The 12390-nt window shown below is 45.3% G+C and overlaps 1 protein-coding gene across 1 annotated transcript in view; it reads left to right on the forward strand.

Moving 5' to 3' along the window:
• The window catches only part of SDC3 (syndecan 3), a 44724-nt gene extending 36937 nt beyond the window's left edge, over positions 1-7787 (forward strand). The window contains exons 4-5 of the mRNA XM_015423377.1: positions 5127-5391; positions 7067-7787. Of these exons, the coding sequence (XP_015278863.1) occupies positions 5127-5391; positions 7067-7233 (432 nt within the window). The 3' untranslated portion in view covers positions 7234-7787. The remainder of the gene's footprint in view (positions 1-5126; positions 5392-7066) is intronic.
• The last annotated feature ends 4603 nt before the right edge of the window (positions 7788-12390 follow it).

Raw genomic sequence — 12390 nt, forward strand, 5'->3', positions numbered from 1 at the left:
ACCCCCCGCCCCCCCTGCGGCGCCCACACCACCCATCAAGGCCCTGCCACCCCACCATGGCCCACCCCCCACCCTGATCAAGCCCCCATTGCTGCCACCCCGCACCAGCCAGGCCGTGGGCACCCTGAACGCCCATGGCCCACACACGCACCCCTGATCAAGGCGAGGGGATGGAAAGGCGGAGGGGCTCTACAGGCCTTTCCCGGGCCCTGCGCCTTGGTGCGGGCCAGGAAAGGCAGTGCAGGCTTTCCACGGGCCCCGCGCCTCGACATGGGCTGGGAAATGCGGGGGAGGGGGGACTCTGCAACTTACCTCTCTGCTTCTTGCTCCTCGTGGCCCGACTGAGGGCTGGTGGGAGCAGGGGGCGGGGCTTGCTGCATGTGCCCGCCTCCTGGGCTCAGAAGCCAGCCAGAACTCCATTCCTGTGCATTCCTTCCCAAAAATAGCCCTGATAGAGAAGCTTAAGCACTCTTCTGAAGAGTAGTGCTTTAGCCTGGCATCAAATTGTTACCCGGGAGGAGAGTGGAGGAGAATAGCTCTGGAGATGAAGTTCCACACTTTTGGTGACACTGCCTGGGAAAGGCCCTTTCCTATCTGGCTACCTGTCAGACTTAGATGTTCATGAGCTAAGGCAGTTGCCCTGCTTTTGACAGCATATGTTGGCTATACTTCCTCCTCATTGACAACTGATTGCAGTTTTTACTTCATGTGAGCTGGTGATTTGCAGTGGCAGGGATATGCAGCATTTATTTATAATTTATTTATACCAGAGCCAGTGCTGTGGTAGTAGTCACAGTGTGAATCTTGGATCAGGTTCAACTTCCCATGTTGCCTCAAAGTTCTCTGAATGACTTTGAGCCAATCACACTCTCTCAGTCTAATTCATTTCTCGGGTTGCTATTGGGATAAAATGAAGCAGGGATAACCAGTTTCAGTTTTCGTGAATGTACACAAATACCTGAGAGAACACACATGAATCCATGAAACTGCCTTATACTGAATCGGACCCTTGGGCCATCAAAGTCAGTATTGTCTACTCAGACTGGCAGCAGGTCTCCATGGTCTCAGGCAGAGGTTTTTCATATCACCTACATATCACTTGCCCCTCACTTGGAGTCTCAGAGCAACTTACAATCTCCTTCCCTTCCTCTCCCCACAACAGACACGCTGTGAGGTAGGTGGGGCTGAGAGAGCTCTTGAGAGAACAGCTCTGAGAGAACTGTGACTGACCCAAGGTCACCCAGCTGGCTGCATGTGGAGGAGTGGGGAATCAAACCCAGTTCTCCAGATTAGAGTCCAGATCTTTTAACTGGAGATGCTGGGGATTGAACCTGGGACCTTCTGCATGCCATGTAGATGCTCTACCACTGAACCACAGCCCCTCCCGAGTATGAACCCAAGTACAAACCCCCACAATAGTCATAGAACTCAATGGGTGACTTTGGACTAGTGGCACACTCTCAACCTAACCTACAGGGTCATGGGGAGGATAAATTGGGAAGAGAATGTATGCTACCCTGTGATCCTTACAAGAAAAATGGGATAAAATGTACTAGATAGAATAATTGTTTTCCATTAGTATGTACAAGCAGTTTTACAAAAAGCTATAACTCAGATTATTAAAGAGCATTTTTTAAAAAAGGATGGAATCTATTGCTCCTTCTTTCAGCTGGTTTGTAGGAAATCCAGTGTCAGACCAGGACTACCCAGGATTGAATCCCCACATCACCTGCAGAAGTTCACTGGTTGACTTTGGCCAGTTGCTCTCTCTCAGCCTAGCATACCTCATTGGGTTGTTACTGTGAGAACAGAAATGCGGAACACTGTCCTAAACTGCTTTGAGTTCTCCTTAGGAAGAAAAGTAGCATTTAAGTATCTAAATAAGCAAACATCAGATTTTAGGAGGTATCCCTTGAGAAAGCCCTCACAAGCCAGCAGAGAGGTAGATAGTATACAGAGTGGGATCCAGACTAAATTTTCTGGTAGTGAAAGGAAAGGTAGTCAATGGAACAGACCTTTTCTGCCCCCTGTTCTGCTCCAGCTGATCAATCACCTGAAATGCTGCTCCTGTGTGACAGGAGACCCTCAGGAAAGGCACCGAGGGGAAACTTGGGGGGGGGGGGGTCTGCAACAGGTAGGGGAAATTGGTAGAAATTACACCTCCTCTGTTAGGGGACATTTTAGTCTCAATTCAACTCAGTATATGTAATATCTTTCTTTATCCTGTGTTCCCCAACCCCCCAGCTGATGCAGGGGTGGTGGGAACATATTGGGACATTTCATTGTGTGATGTTATCTAAGAGTTTCTGACATCAATATTTACACAATATTTCCCTCCCAGGCACGCCTCTGTTCAGGATGCTTTGAGGTGGTATCTGGAAAAATTCCACTCTTTTTTGTAATCTCTATGGGCCTCTCTCCCTCTCCCTCCTGGGCAGGATTATAACTAATTACCTCCATTATAAACCATTTTGCAGGACATTTAATATGAACCCCAGCTAGATGTCTCAGTCTGCCCATGTAGGCACCTTTCTCTTTGGTCCTAAAATAAAAACCTCACAAGGCCACCTTTCCCCACATCTGGAGCTCTGTCTTCCTGACAGGCAAAGCCTCTTGTTTCAGGGGGGGGCGTGGGTGTGCGGGACTGATCAGTCTCTGCCTCCCCCTCCTGGCCACTGACCCAAACAGGCAGAAGAAGCATTGGTCTTTGTATTGTAGGAAACGATCATTGCGTACACAGTTTTAAAAGGGGATTGATTACACTGATTCATGGAGGAGGGGTTCATTAATGGCTACTCGCCTCGTTGACTAAAGGGAACTTCCACACTTGGAGACAGTAAACCCCTGAATTACCAGTTCTGGAAGGCAACATCAGTGGAAGGATTTGGTCTCTGTGCCCTGTTTGTTGGCCATTGTGTAAAACAGGATGCAGGACTAGATGAGCCACTGATCTGATCCAGCGGGGCACTTCTAAAGACCTCAGTGCTTGAATTTCTCATTGAATCAGTATAATGTAGAAGTGTCATGCTAGGATCTGGGACAGCCAGGTTTGAATCCCCACTCTACCGTGGAAGCTCTCTGGGTGACTTTGGGCCGGTCGCACACTCAGCCTAACCTACCCCTCAGGGTTGTTCTGTGGATAAAATGAAGGAGAGGACAGTAATGTAAGCTGCTCTGGGAGAAAGCCCTTAGGAAGAAATGGAGTAAATAAAATAATAAATAAATTCCCCATAGGGTTCTAAATCTGAAGCTAAGAGGAGAACCGGCAGAGGAGACTTCTAGTGGAACCATGTGTGAGAGAGCCCTTACACAGGTTTTGTGAGTCAGAGCTAACTTCATCAGATGCATAAGAGAGTAAATACTTTGAGCTGATTTATATGCACAATAGAGGGGGGGGGCTGTTACAAAGAGAGACTGGTTCAAAACAATACCCATTCCAAAGAGCTATCAGTTCACTAAGATTCATATATCGGAAAAGTTAGGTTACGTAGGTATAGGCCATCAAGTCGTAACTTATGGCAACACCAGCAAGGGGCTTTCAAGTCCAGTGAGAAGCAGAGATGGCTTGCCGTTGCCATTGCCGTTCTTCTGCAGAGCCTTCTGTGGTGGTCCCCAGTCCAAGTACTGATCCCGATTAGCTTCCAAGATCTGACAAGATTGGGCTATACCATGGTGCCTGCCTCCCTCCCTGAAGTCTGGTTATATTCGGACAAAAAAACTTAGAATGCAGTGTGGATATTTTCCCCCAGGTTCTCTGGATCACTCTCCCCCTATTGGTGTCCTGGCTTCTGTTAGCTCTCCCCCTGCCACACAACTAAAATGACCTCTCCCTACTGTCCTACTTAAGTTCCATATGAAGGTATTCATCAGTCTAGATCTGGGGCATCTTGCTGTCCTATTGTGGTAGTTTGCCAAAGGAGCCTGCTGCTGGGTTGCTCTCTGCCATCACCACTGTATGTGGCCAGCAGGTGGCATTGCAGCTTCCAGCTCAGCAAGGGGTACCCTTTAAATAACTTTGAATGTTCTTGACTGCTTATATTCAAGGGTTTGGGGGGGGGGTATTTTTGCAGTTCTGTGATGACATACGATGTCTCCATTTCAGCAGCAAGTCCTTACTGCTGGATGTCTTGCTTGAGGATATTGATGAGGAAGAAAGACAGAGAGAATGAGTTAATTTGCCACTGTTCACTGCTGTCATGCACATTCTTCAACCTGAGAAGATCTAACTGTGAAGAAAGTTTTAACATAGTAGTGCAGTAATTTGTCTTAAAAATGATTTAAACTCTTGCTTCATAGGTAGCTCTGGGCAGCTTCTGTCCTTCAGTCGAGTTCTGTTGCGAGAAAGGATAACGGGAGCTAGCAAGGCCTTGTGAAGTTCTGGATTAATAATCTGTCTTCCAGAAAAGCCTTGGAGGATGGAGGTACCAGACAGACAGTGACCAGGATAATGAGAAAGGAAGAAAAGGGGGGGGAATCAGTTAGGGGAGAGGTTTCTTCATTCAGCTTCCCCCTTCTTCTGGTATTCAGCCAGCCAGGTTCAAGGCCAAACTAGTTATCATGGAGGCAGCCATGTTTGTTTGGTCCTCAATATAACCTATAGTAGGGGTGACCAAACCTGCTTAACATAAGAGCCATATAGAATAAATGTCAGATGTTTGAGAGCCACAAGACATGAACAAATACTACACGTTTTTACTGGGAAATGTGCAGATTTGCTATTTATTAACATTAAATGAGACTGCCAAAAATAATAACAAAAGCGGTAAAAGCAAATATTGATAATGATATTTATTTGTCCAATGATAATTTGTTTGCTAATAATATTTAGCTTCCCCAGCCGTCCTGCCGGGAGCAGCACAATATGTGTGAAAGAGCTGCATGCGGCTCCCGAGCCACAGTTTGGCCACCCCTGACCTTTAGTAAGGATTGAAGAGGAAATATCTGATTTTTACAACGAAAATGGTGTGCGGAATGCTCCTCTTCCTCTGTGTTGCCCATCTGCTCCTTGTCCCCTTAGGCACTTTTCTGTCAGCCTGGTAGACGTGCCCCTCTTTTGCACAGTGGAAGGAATGGATATTTCTTTCTCTCCCTCCCACTCTCGATATCCTGTTTGTTTGCTCTCACAGACAGAGCCTCCGGATGTGACCCTTTCCACGGCACTGAATAACGAACTGGAAGTCCCTGTCAGTGGAGATTTTGAAATCCACGAAGAGGAGGACACGACTCGGACGGAGCTTGGTAATGAGGTGGTTGCCCTGGTTACCCCAGCAGCAGGGCCCGGGCTGAAGAAGAATGCTGAGCCGGGGCTCATAGACAATACGATAGACTCGGGAAACTCAGCCGCGCAGCTCCCTCAAAAAAACATTCTGGAGAGGAAAGAAGTGCTCATAGGTAAGGCGTGTGCAGGGGTATTTGTTTAGCAATTCTGGACCACATCCAGAAGAGCAAGAACCTAGGTAGTTAAGCAGGGATATATGTGTGTGTATCTAATCTATCTAATATAGCTAATATCTCTCAATAGATAGATAGATACAGATATTGATAGGTAGATAGAGAGGTAGATACGAGTTGAGAGAGACAGAGGGATGGATGGATGGATGGATGGATTGTTAGATTTGGTGCTGTGAAGGAAACCAAGTACCTCCACTTCCACTCAGAAAAAAGATGGATCTTGTAGTCTTTATTTTTTGGGGGGTCATCTATAGTGTGTATTTCTTGCTGAGACTCAGGGCAGATTACATAGTGTAAATCAAGTACAATCAATGGGATGGGACATCCAATGAGCAATGCAATCAAATTGGGGCTACAGAAATCAGAAAACAAACAGAAATCTCAACTAAAGCTGAAACAAAGCCTGACCTTTTAAACATTAAGTGGTGTAGAAGCTACCTGGTCTGATGCATACTTATAGTGGTAGGTAGGAAGACAGTGGTGTAGGTCACAGTCCCTCTCTTTTTACCAGTGCATCTTTCTTGCTGTTTAATTACAATACAGTCCTATTTACCTATGCAAAAAGCCCTCTTGAATAATTCCATTTTGTATAGTTCGAAGAAAGTCAGGAGAGTGGGAGCCTTCATTTATTAAAAAGTATTTGTTGCCTGGAGGTCAAAATGGCTCAGGAACAAGTCAAGCTGAGCAGCCTGCAGAGAGGGGCCACTCTGCCAGCAGTGCCAAGAATGATGGTGTAGGAGAAGGGAACTGATGAGCTGAGACTCGCCATCATGGGTGGTGCTGAAAGGTCCTGTCTTCCTCAAGGCTGAGGTCTGCAGAGTCAAGGCAATTACAGGACCAAGGGGGCTGTTCACTGGGGCTGGATTCAGTGCTGCAAATAGCTTGGGTGGTATTCCAACAGAGGATAAAAGTAGACTGAGTGCCTGAAGTGCGGCTAAGGGTACAAGCCACCTCTCTAGAACAGTTGGCTACCCTGTGAATGCACGAACTAGTCTGGGGTCAGTTCAAGAGAGATTTCAAGGGCTTCCATTGGCCCTGGGCTGAAGGTTTTGGAGGAGTTTTCCCCAGGAGGTGTGTGTGGGGGGGTCCTCTGGAGGTCCTTTGGAGGATACAGTCTCTTGGGACATCAGCTGCTTCCTCCTCAGAGTCCTCAGCTTGGAGGCCAGTGTCTGTGGTGGCTTGGTGACCAGCAACAAATGACTTTGCAGGTCACAAAATATTTGATAGTAGTGATAACACGTCAGACCTCTAACCCCCATCAGTATTTTTGTTGTGTTTCCTGTTCATGACATTGGTTGAACAAACAGTAATGCAAGTAGTAGTAGAGTCCTCAGCTTCTTCACCCAGTGGGAATCAGCCATTGCCCTGGTCCAATGGGTCTGAGCCCAGTGGCCCCTGTGATATTGGCAAAACTCATGGCTCTCTTCTGTTTGCTCCTGGCTGCCAGCACCGCCCCCTCCGGAATTTTCCCTGCAAGTTTAAAGGCCAGTCCACCCCTGAACCCAGGCCCCCTTTGTTCTGCTTCTAGGCTGACATACATAAGAGAACGTCTTGTATTTCTTCTCTTCTTTCTTCCGTATTGCTAACTCTTCTCCTCTTGCATTCTGTTTAACAGCTGTGATCGTGGGTGGGGTTGTAGGAGCCCTCTTTGCCGCCTTCCTGGTGATGTTGTTGATCTACCGGATGAAGAAGAAAGACGAGGGGAGCTACACACTGGAAGAACCAAAACAGGCGAGCGTCACTTACCAAAAACCTGACAAGCAGGAGGAATTCTATGCATAAAAGAACACCGCGAGTGCCTCGCCATTTCTTTGTCTTGATGCTGTCCTTTCTCTCTTATTCTCACCTAGCCTCTTTCTCTATTTCTAATCGGTCTGTGAAATTATAACAAGGAGGATAGAAGAAACCTCTACTGTTTATCACTTTTTTTAAAAGGTAGGAACACTCGAATCATGTTCCAGCACAGGAAGCATTCAGAGGACTTAAACAGCGCAAGGAGACAAACAGGTAGCAATCTCAGTTACCCACTGGCCATCTCCTTGGATTGGTGCTTGAGTTAGCCACTCGGCCATTTTTTTTAGCAACAGGATGTCCTGGACTAACGCCTCCTGAGAACTGGTGCATTGACTTTCATGTATGAGGTGTTCCATGTGATTTATAGCACGTGGCAATGCTCTTGTAGACAAGAGTGACACAGTATGGTCTACGCTGACTTCCAGGGCAAGGAGAACGACATCCCACCTGCTCATGGAGTGCCCCAATCAAGCAGAACCAGGCTGGAGCTGGGCCTTTGGATTACTTCACTGGAGAACTCGCGTGGTCTGCGGAGACCACCTTCAACCTCCATACCTTGCTTTGTTCCTGACAACACACCTCTTGTTACTGTTCCTGTTTTGTGGCTGCCTAACTTGGGATCTCCTAAGCTAAAAGAGGGTTTGGGTTCAACTTTGGGCCTTGATTTGTTCAGCTGGGTTTCACTGTGACATTTCAAATCCTAGCACAGGACTCTGGGCTCAGACAGATGAACAAGCAACCCCTTTCCAGAGGATTTACCTATGGGGAAGGAGAATAGATGCTCAAAAAAAGCATGTCTTATAGAAGGGGGGAAACAAATGATGTCACACATCCGAGCCATCTTGTTTGACCCATTTCTTCTTTGGACAGGGTGGTGGGGGAGGGAAGAGGCATAGCACATGGATGAAACAGAATAGTGTGAGCCCGTGATGTACTTAAGCAATTGTTTCAATCTATATGATGCTGTATAGAAATAGAACTTGATAAAGAGGTGATAAAGTATGTAAACAGCTGCTGAGGAAAACTATATTTTCCTCCCAAAATAGTAATTAATTGATCGACATCTGTTTGGGCAGGGGGGGTCCACATTTCATGTGAATTTGTCCTGTAGTATGAAGTAGCTGAACATTTTGTTGCCAACTTGGGTGAGGGAGGAGGTGGGTTTGTAGATAATACACAAACGCTACTGAAGAGCAGGGTTGAAATTCTACATAACACAGATGAACCACCACTTTGGTTTGTATGCAGTAAAATGGAATCGAAGAAAGACAACTGTTAGCTATTACATATTGGCAATTAAAGCCAAGCGTACAGATACAACATATGCTGTTGAAAAGAAGCCTGGAATAGAATAGCAATTTGTGCTTTGATTCTGCAACCCCAGTTGCAGAAATGGCAAACACCAGTGAAAATTGTGTCAACCAAAGCACTGGGTTGGATCCAAAGATGCCTTTCCACTCTCAGAAGGAGTTGTCTTGGAAGTGGAAAGTCCCCTTTGGATTCAACCTATTGTATGAATACAGCTCATTGTATGGTCACCTTAACTGAAGCACTGTGACCAGTCTGAGATATTAAGAGCTACCATACACTGGACATGATATAAAGTTGGATGAACAAAGGAGACTGTGTGTTTGATACAAATGTTGCAAAAGGGTGAAGTAGAAAATGGTATGGCTTAGTTCAGATATAATGGGGAAACCTTGGTTTACTATGGTTTGTTTTTGAAACCCCGGTTGATTTTACAAATGATTATTCAGCCCTGATTTGTTTCAGTAAATACTCATTTAGTTATGGGGGGAGATGGCTCACAAGAGGTGGTGCAAGGCAAGAGAGATCACAATTTTGAGTTGCTCATTATCTTAAAAGGTTTATTTAGATATTTATATACTGCTTTTCTCCCCAGTGGAGACCGAATGCAGCTTACTATATCATTCTCCCTTTTTCCATTTTATCATCATGACAACAACCTTGTGAGGTAGGGTTAGGCTGAGAGGTTCTAGAAGAAGAAGAAGAGGAGATTGGATTTATACCCCGCTCTTCACTACCCAAAGGTGTCTCAGAGCGGCTTACAAACTCCTTTCCCTTCCCCTCCCCACAACAGACACCCTGTGAGGTAGGTGGGGCTGAGAGAACTCTGACACAAACTGCTCTTTTTCAAGGACAGCTGTGCCAGAGCTTGTGACTGACCCAAGGTCACATCAGCAGGTGCAAGTGGAGGAGTGGGGAATCAAACCCGGTTCTTCCAGATTAGAGTCCGCACACTTAACCACTACACCAAACTGGCTCTAACCCAAGGCCACCCTGGGAGCTTTTATGGCAAAGAAGGAGATTCAATCCGGGATCTCCAAGTTCCTGACCACTGCACCTCACACTAAAAACCAAGACGAGATTAAGACAGGATACTGGACATCACATAAAAATGTAGGTAAGAATAACTGTGATTGAGAAACCCACCTCAAAACGTGGCTTCAGCTACTGGTTTGAATAACAGGAGTGGAATGTCTTGTATTCAGCCGATCAATGCACCATAATTTGTTTCATTAATTCATGGTTCTGCACAATATCTGAACTGAGCTTGTACGGTCAGGTGGGAAGGAGGAAATTGTGGGTGCGGACTAGCTATTTCCAAGTGTACATAAGTCAAACATAGGTGGAAGATCCATAATGAGCCCATCGTAGCAAAAGACTATTTAGCTTAGATTCCAAGCAACATCCAGGAAGTCCAATCAGATCTCTGGTGTTGCATTGTTTTTAAGGAGATGGCACACTTATTTGTTAAAAATGGCTAAGGCAGACACCCTATAGCATTAGAACAAAAAAACATAGTGAAAAGGTTAGGTTATCTTTTATATCTAGCATGAAGGCAAGCAAAGGATAGGGTGGAATGTGATGCTGTGCTGGACTTTAAAGGTACCCAAAGGAAAGGAACTCCACCCTTTCCCCCAACAATAAAATAATAAGGACAGTGCCATCAATTTAACCCACCTTGTGCAAACTCAGCTATGGCTGTTTCACTAACGGAGAATGGAATGAGTGGTATGGCTGGCCTTTTGCTTTCTGACACATTGAAGAATAAGGAAATTGGTCAAAATGAGTTGTTGCATCTCTTACAGAGCCATTGCTATGCTTCCTCAGTCTTCTGCTTCGTCATCCTTGAATGCAAACCTTGTCAAAGACTTCAGGAACTAGCAACAGGCCAGGCTTTCAAGGTATCGACGTCTCGTTCCAACCAGTCAGATGTTACTTGGTCTTAGAAATAACCTTCAAATATGATGAGTCTGTTTTGAGAGTGGTTGGTGTCAAGGTGAAATCTGTTCATGTTTGCCATTGGGCTGTTGGAGATTTCCCATCGTAAAGAAAGGGACACCCTACTTACAAAGCCACCTGGTCATTTTATTCCACAAACCTGTTCTCAATGAAAACCATCCTTGATTATATAGCTGTAGACCTTTCATGGCTATTCCTTTAGGGGTTAGGTCATACAACTCCCTTTGGATGCTGACTCTTCCTCCTCTGGTGAAATCCTTCTGCTAGAGTTAGGATAATTCCACTGAAGAAAGACTCCTCACTTAGAGGATTACTTTCTCCTAGTTCTACACCAGCTGCCTCATGTATGAGAACTGGGAAGAGAGACTCATAAGAATTGGAAAGTGCTGTCAAGTCACTGCTGACCTATGGTTACCCTGTAGGGTTTTCAAGGTGAGATGGTTTGCCATTGCCTGCCATAGTGTAGTGACCCTGGACTTCCTTGGTGGTATCCCTCCCAAGTACTAACCGGGGCCAACCCTGTTTAGCTTCTGAAATCTGATGAGATTGGGCTAGCCTGGGCCATCCAGGTCAGGGAGAAGTGACTGTATCCTGACAAATTTGTCTGCAGTAGTTCATGAATTGTGATTTAGGGGAACTGTTCCATGAAATACACTTGCAGGTCTCTGGTGCAGAGAAATAAAGGGGTAGTCAAAGTCATAATGAAATGAAGTCTTGTGAGCATGATGAGGGAATTTTTTAAAAAGGTCTCTTTTAAGGTCTTAATATTAAGGGCACAGTTTTCTTTTTTATATAAATGCAGAAACTTTATCAGGCTATTGTTACACCTACGACACTGTGAGACTTGGGATGAGTATGTACGATCCATGGCTCTAGTGAATTTAACATGTTTCCATGTTAGTGTTGATTGTATTTGCACCCATGAAGGAATACCTTCTACCACAACTCTGGAAAGGCCATTTTAAGGTCTGTTCTGACTTCATCCAGTGGTTGCTTTGTTGTGTAAAATAAGTCCAGTTAAGCATACCCCTGCCTTGGCTTGCCTCAAAAACCATTTTTAGGCATTCCCCTTCAATGCTTAAAGCATCTCAAGGGAGTGTTCGAGTGTTCAAAAGGAGTGCTCAAAAAATGAACAACATGGGCCTTCTCTCCTGTCATTTTCTCTCTGAACACAAAAACTTTACTTTTGCAAAGGGGAAACTGCTGGTGAGCACTGGTCAGTAAATACAGATGCTTTGCAGGACCTCTTTTTATTGGGAAATAAGAATAAAATGGCATTCCTTTTAGCTGTCATTTCCTGGCTGGGATTTGTAGTTTCCTGAGCCTTCTGGGGAGGCAGAAATAAAACTACAAATCCCATTTTCTGAGCAGTAAATAATGACCTGGATAATGGAATTTCCATTGCTGGTTAATGAGAAGCCCACAAACCTTTCCTTTGACTAGCAAGCCCTTCTTGCCCCCTAGTTATCATTTCCCACCTGTTGTGTGGGGAGGCAGTGTAGCAAAGTCCAACCCATTTTAAATTTAGCCATTACTGATGTTCATTTACTTATTACAACAGACATGAGGCACTTTAATGATGTAGAAATGGGCTGGCAGGAGCATCTCTGTGTCAGTTTGTGGTGGTGCTCACCACAGTCCAGTGGAAAATTGGGGAAAATCACAACTGACATTTGATGCACAAAGGTGCCCATAAAAGTTATGCCATAGTGTACCGATCTCTGCAACCTTCACTTGCTAAGTTGGGATTGATTTTGATCTCTTTGGGGGAACTGAGGGATAGAGAGGTGAGGCAATCTAAGGCAAGGAGTCAAGAGATCAGCTAATTAAAATTAAGAAATGTTTATGAAGCATAGCACCCAGCTTAGAAATAAACAT

Source organism: Gekko japonicus, unplaced genomic scaffold (genome assembly GCF_001447785.1).
Source record: "Gekko japonicus isolate JY-2015 unplaced genomic scaffold, Gekko_japonicus_V1.1 scaffold1743, whole genome shotgun sequence".
Taxonomy (NCBI): domain Eukaryota; kingdom Metazoa; phylum Chordata; class Lepidosauria; order Squamata; family Gekkonidae; genus Gekko; species Gekko japonicus.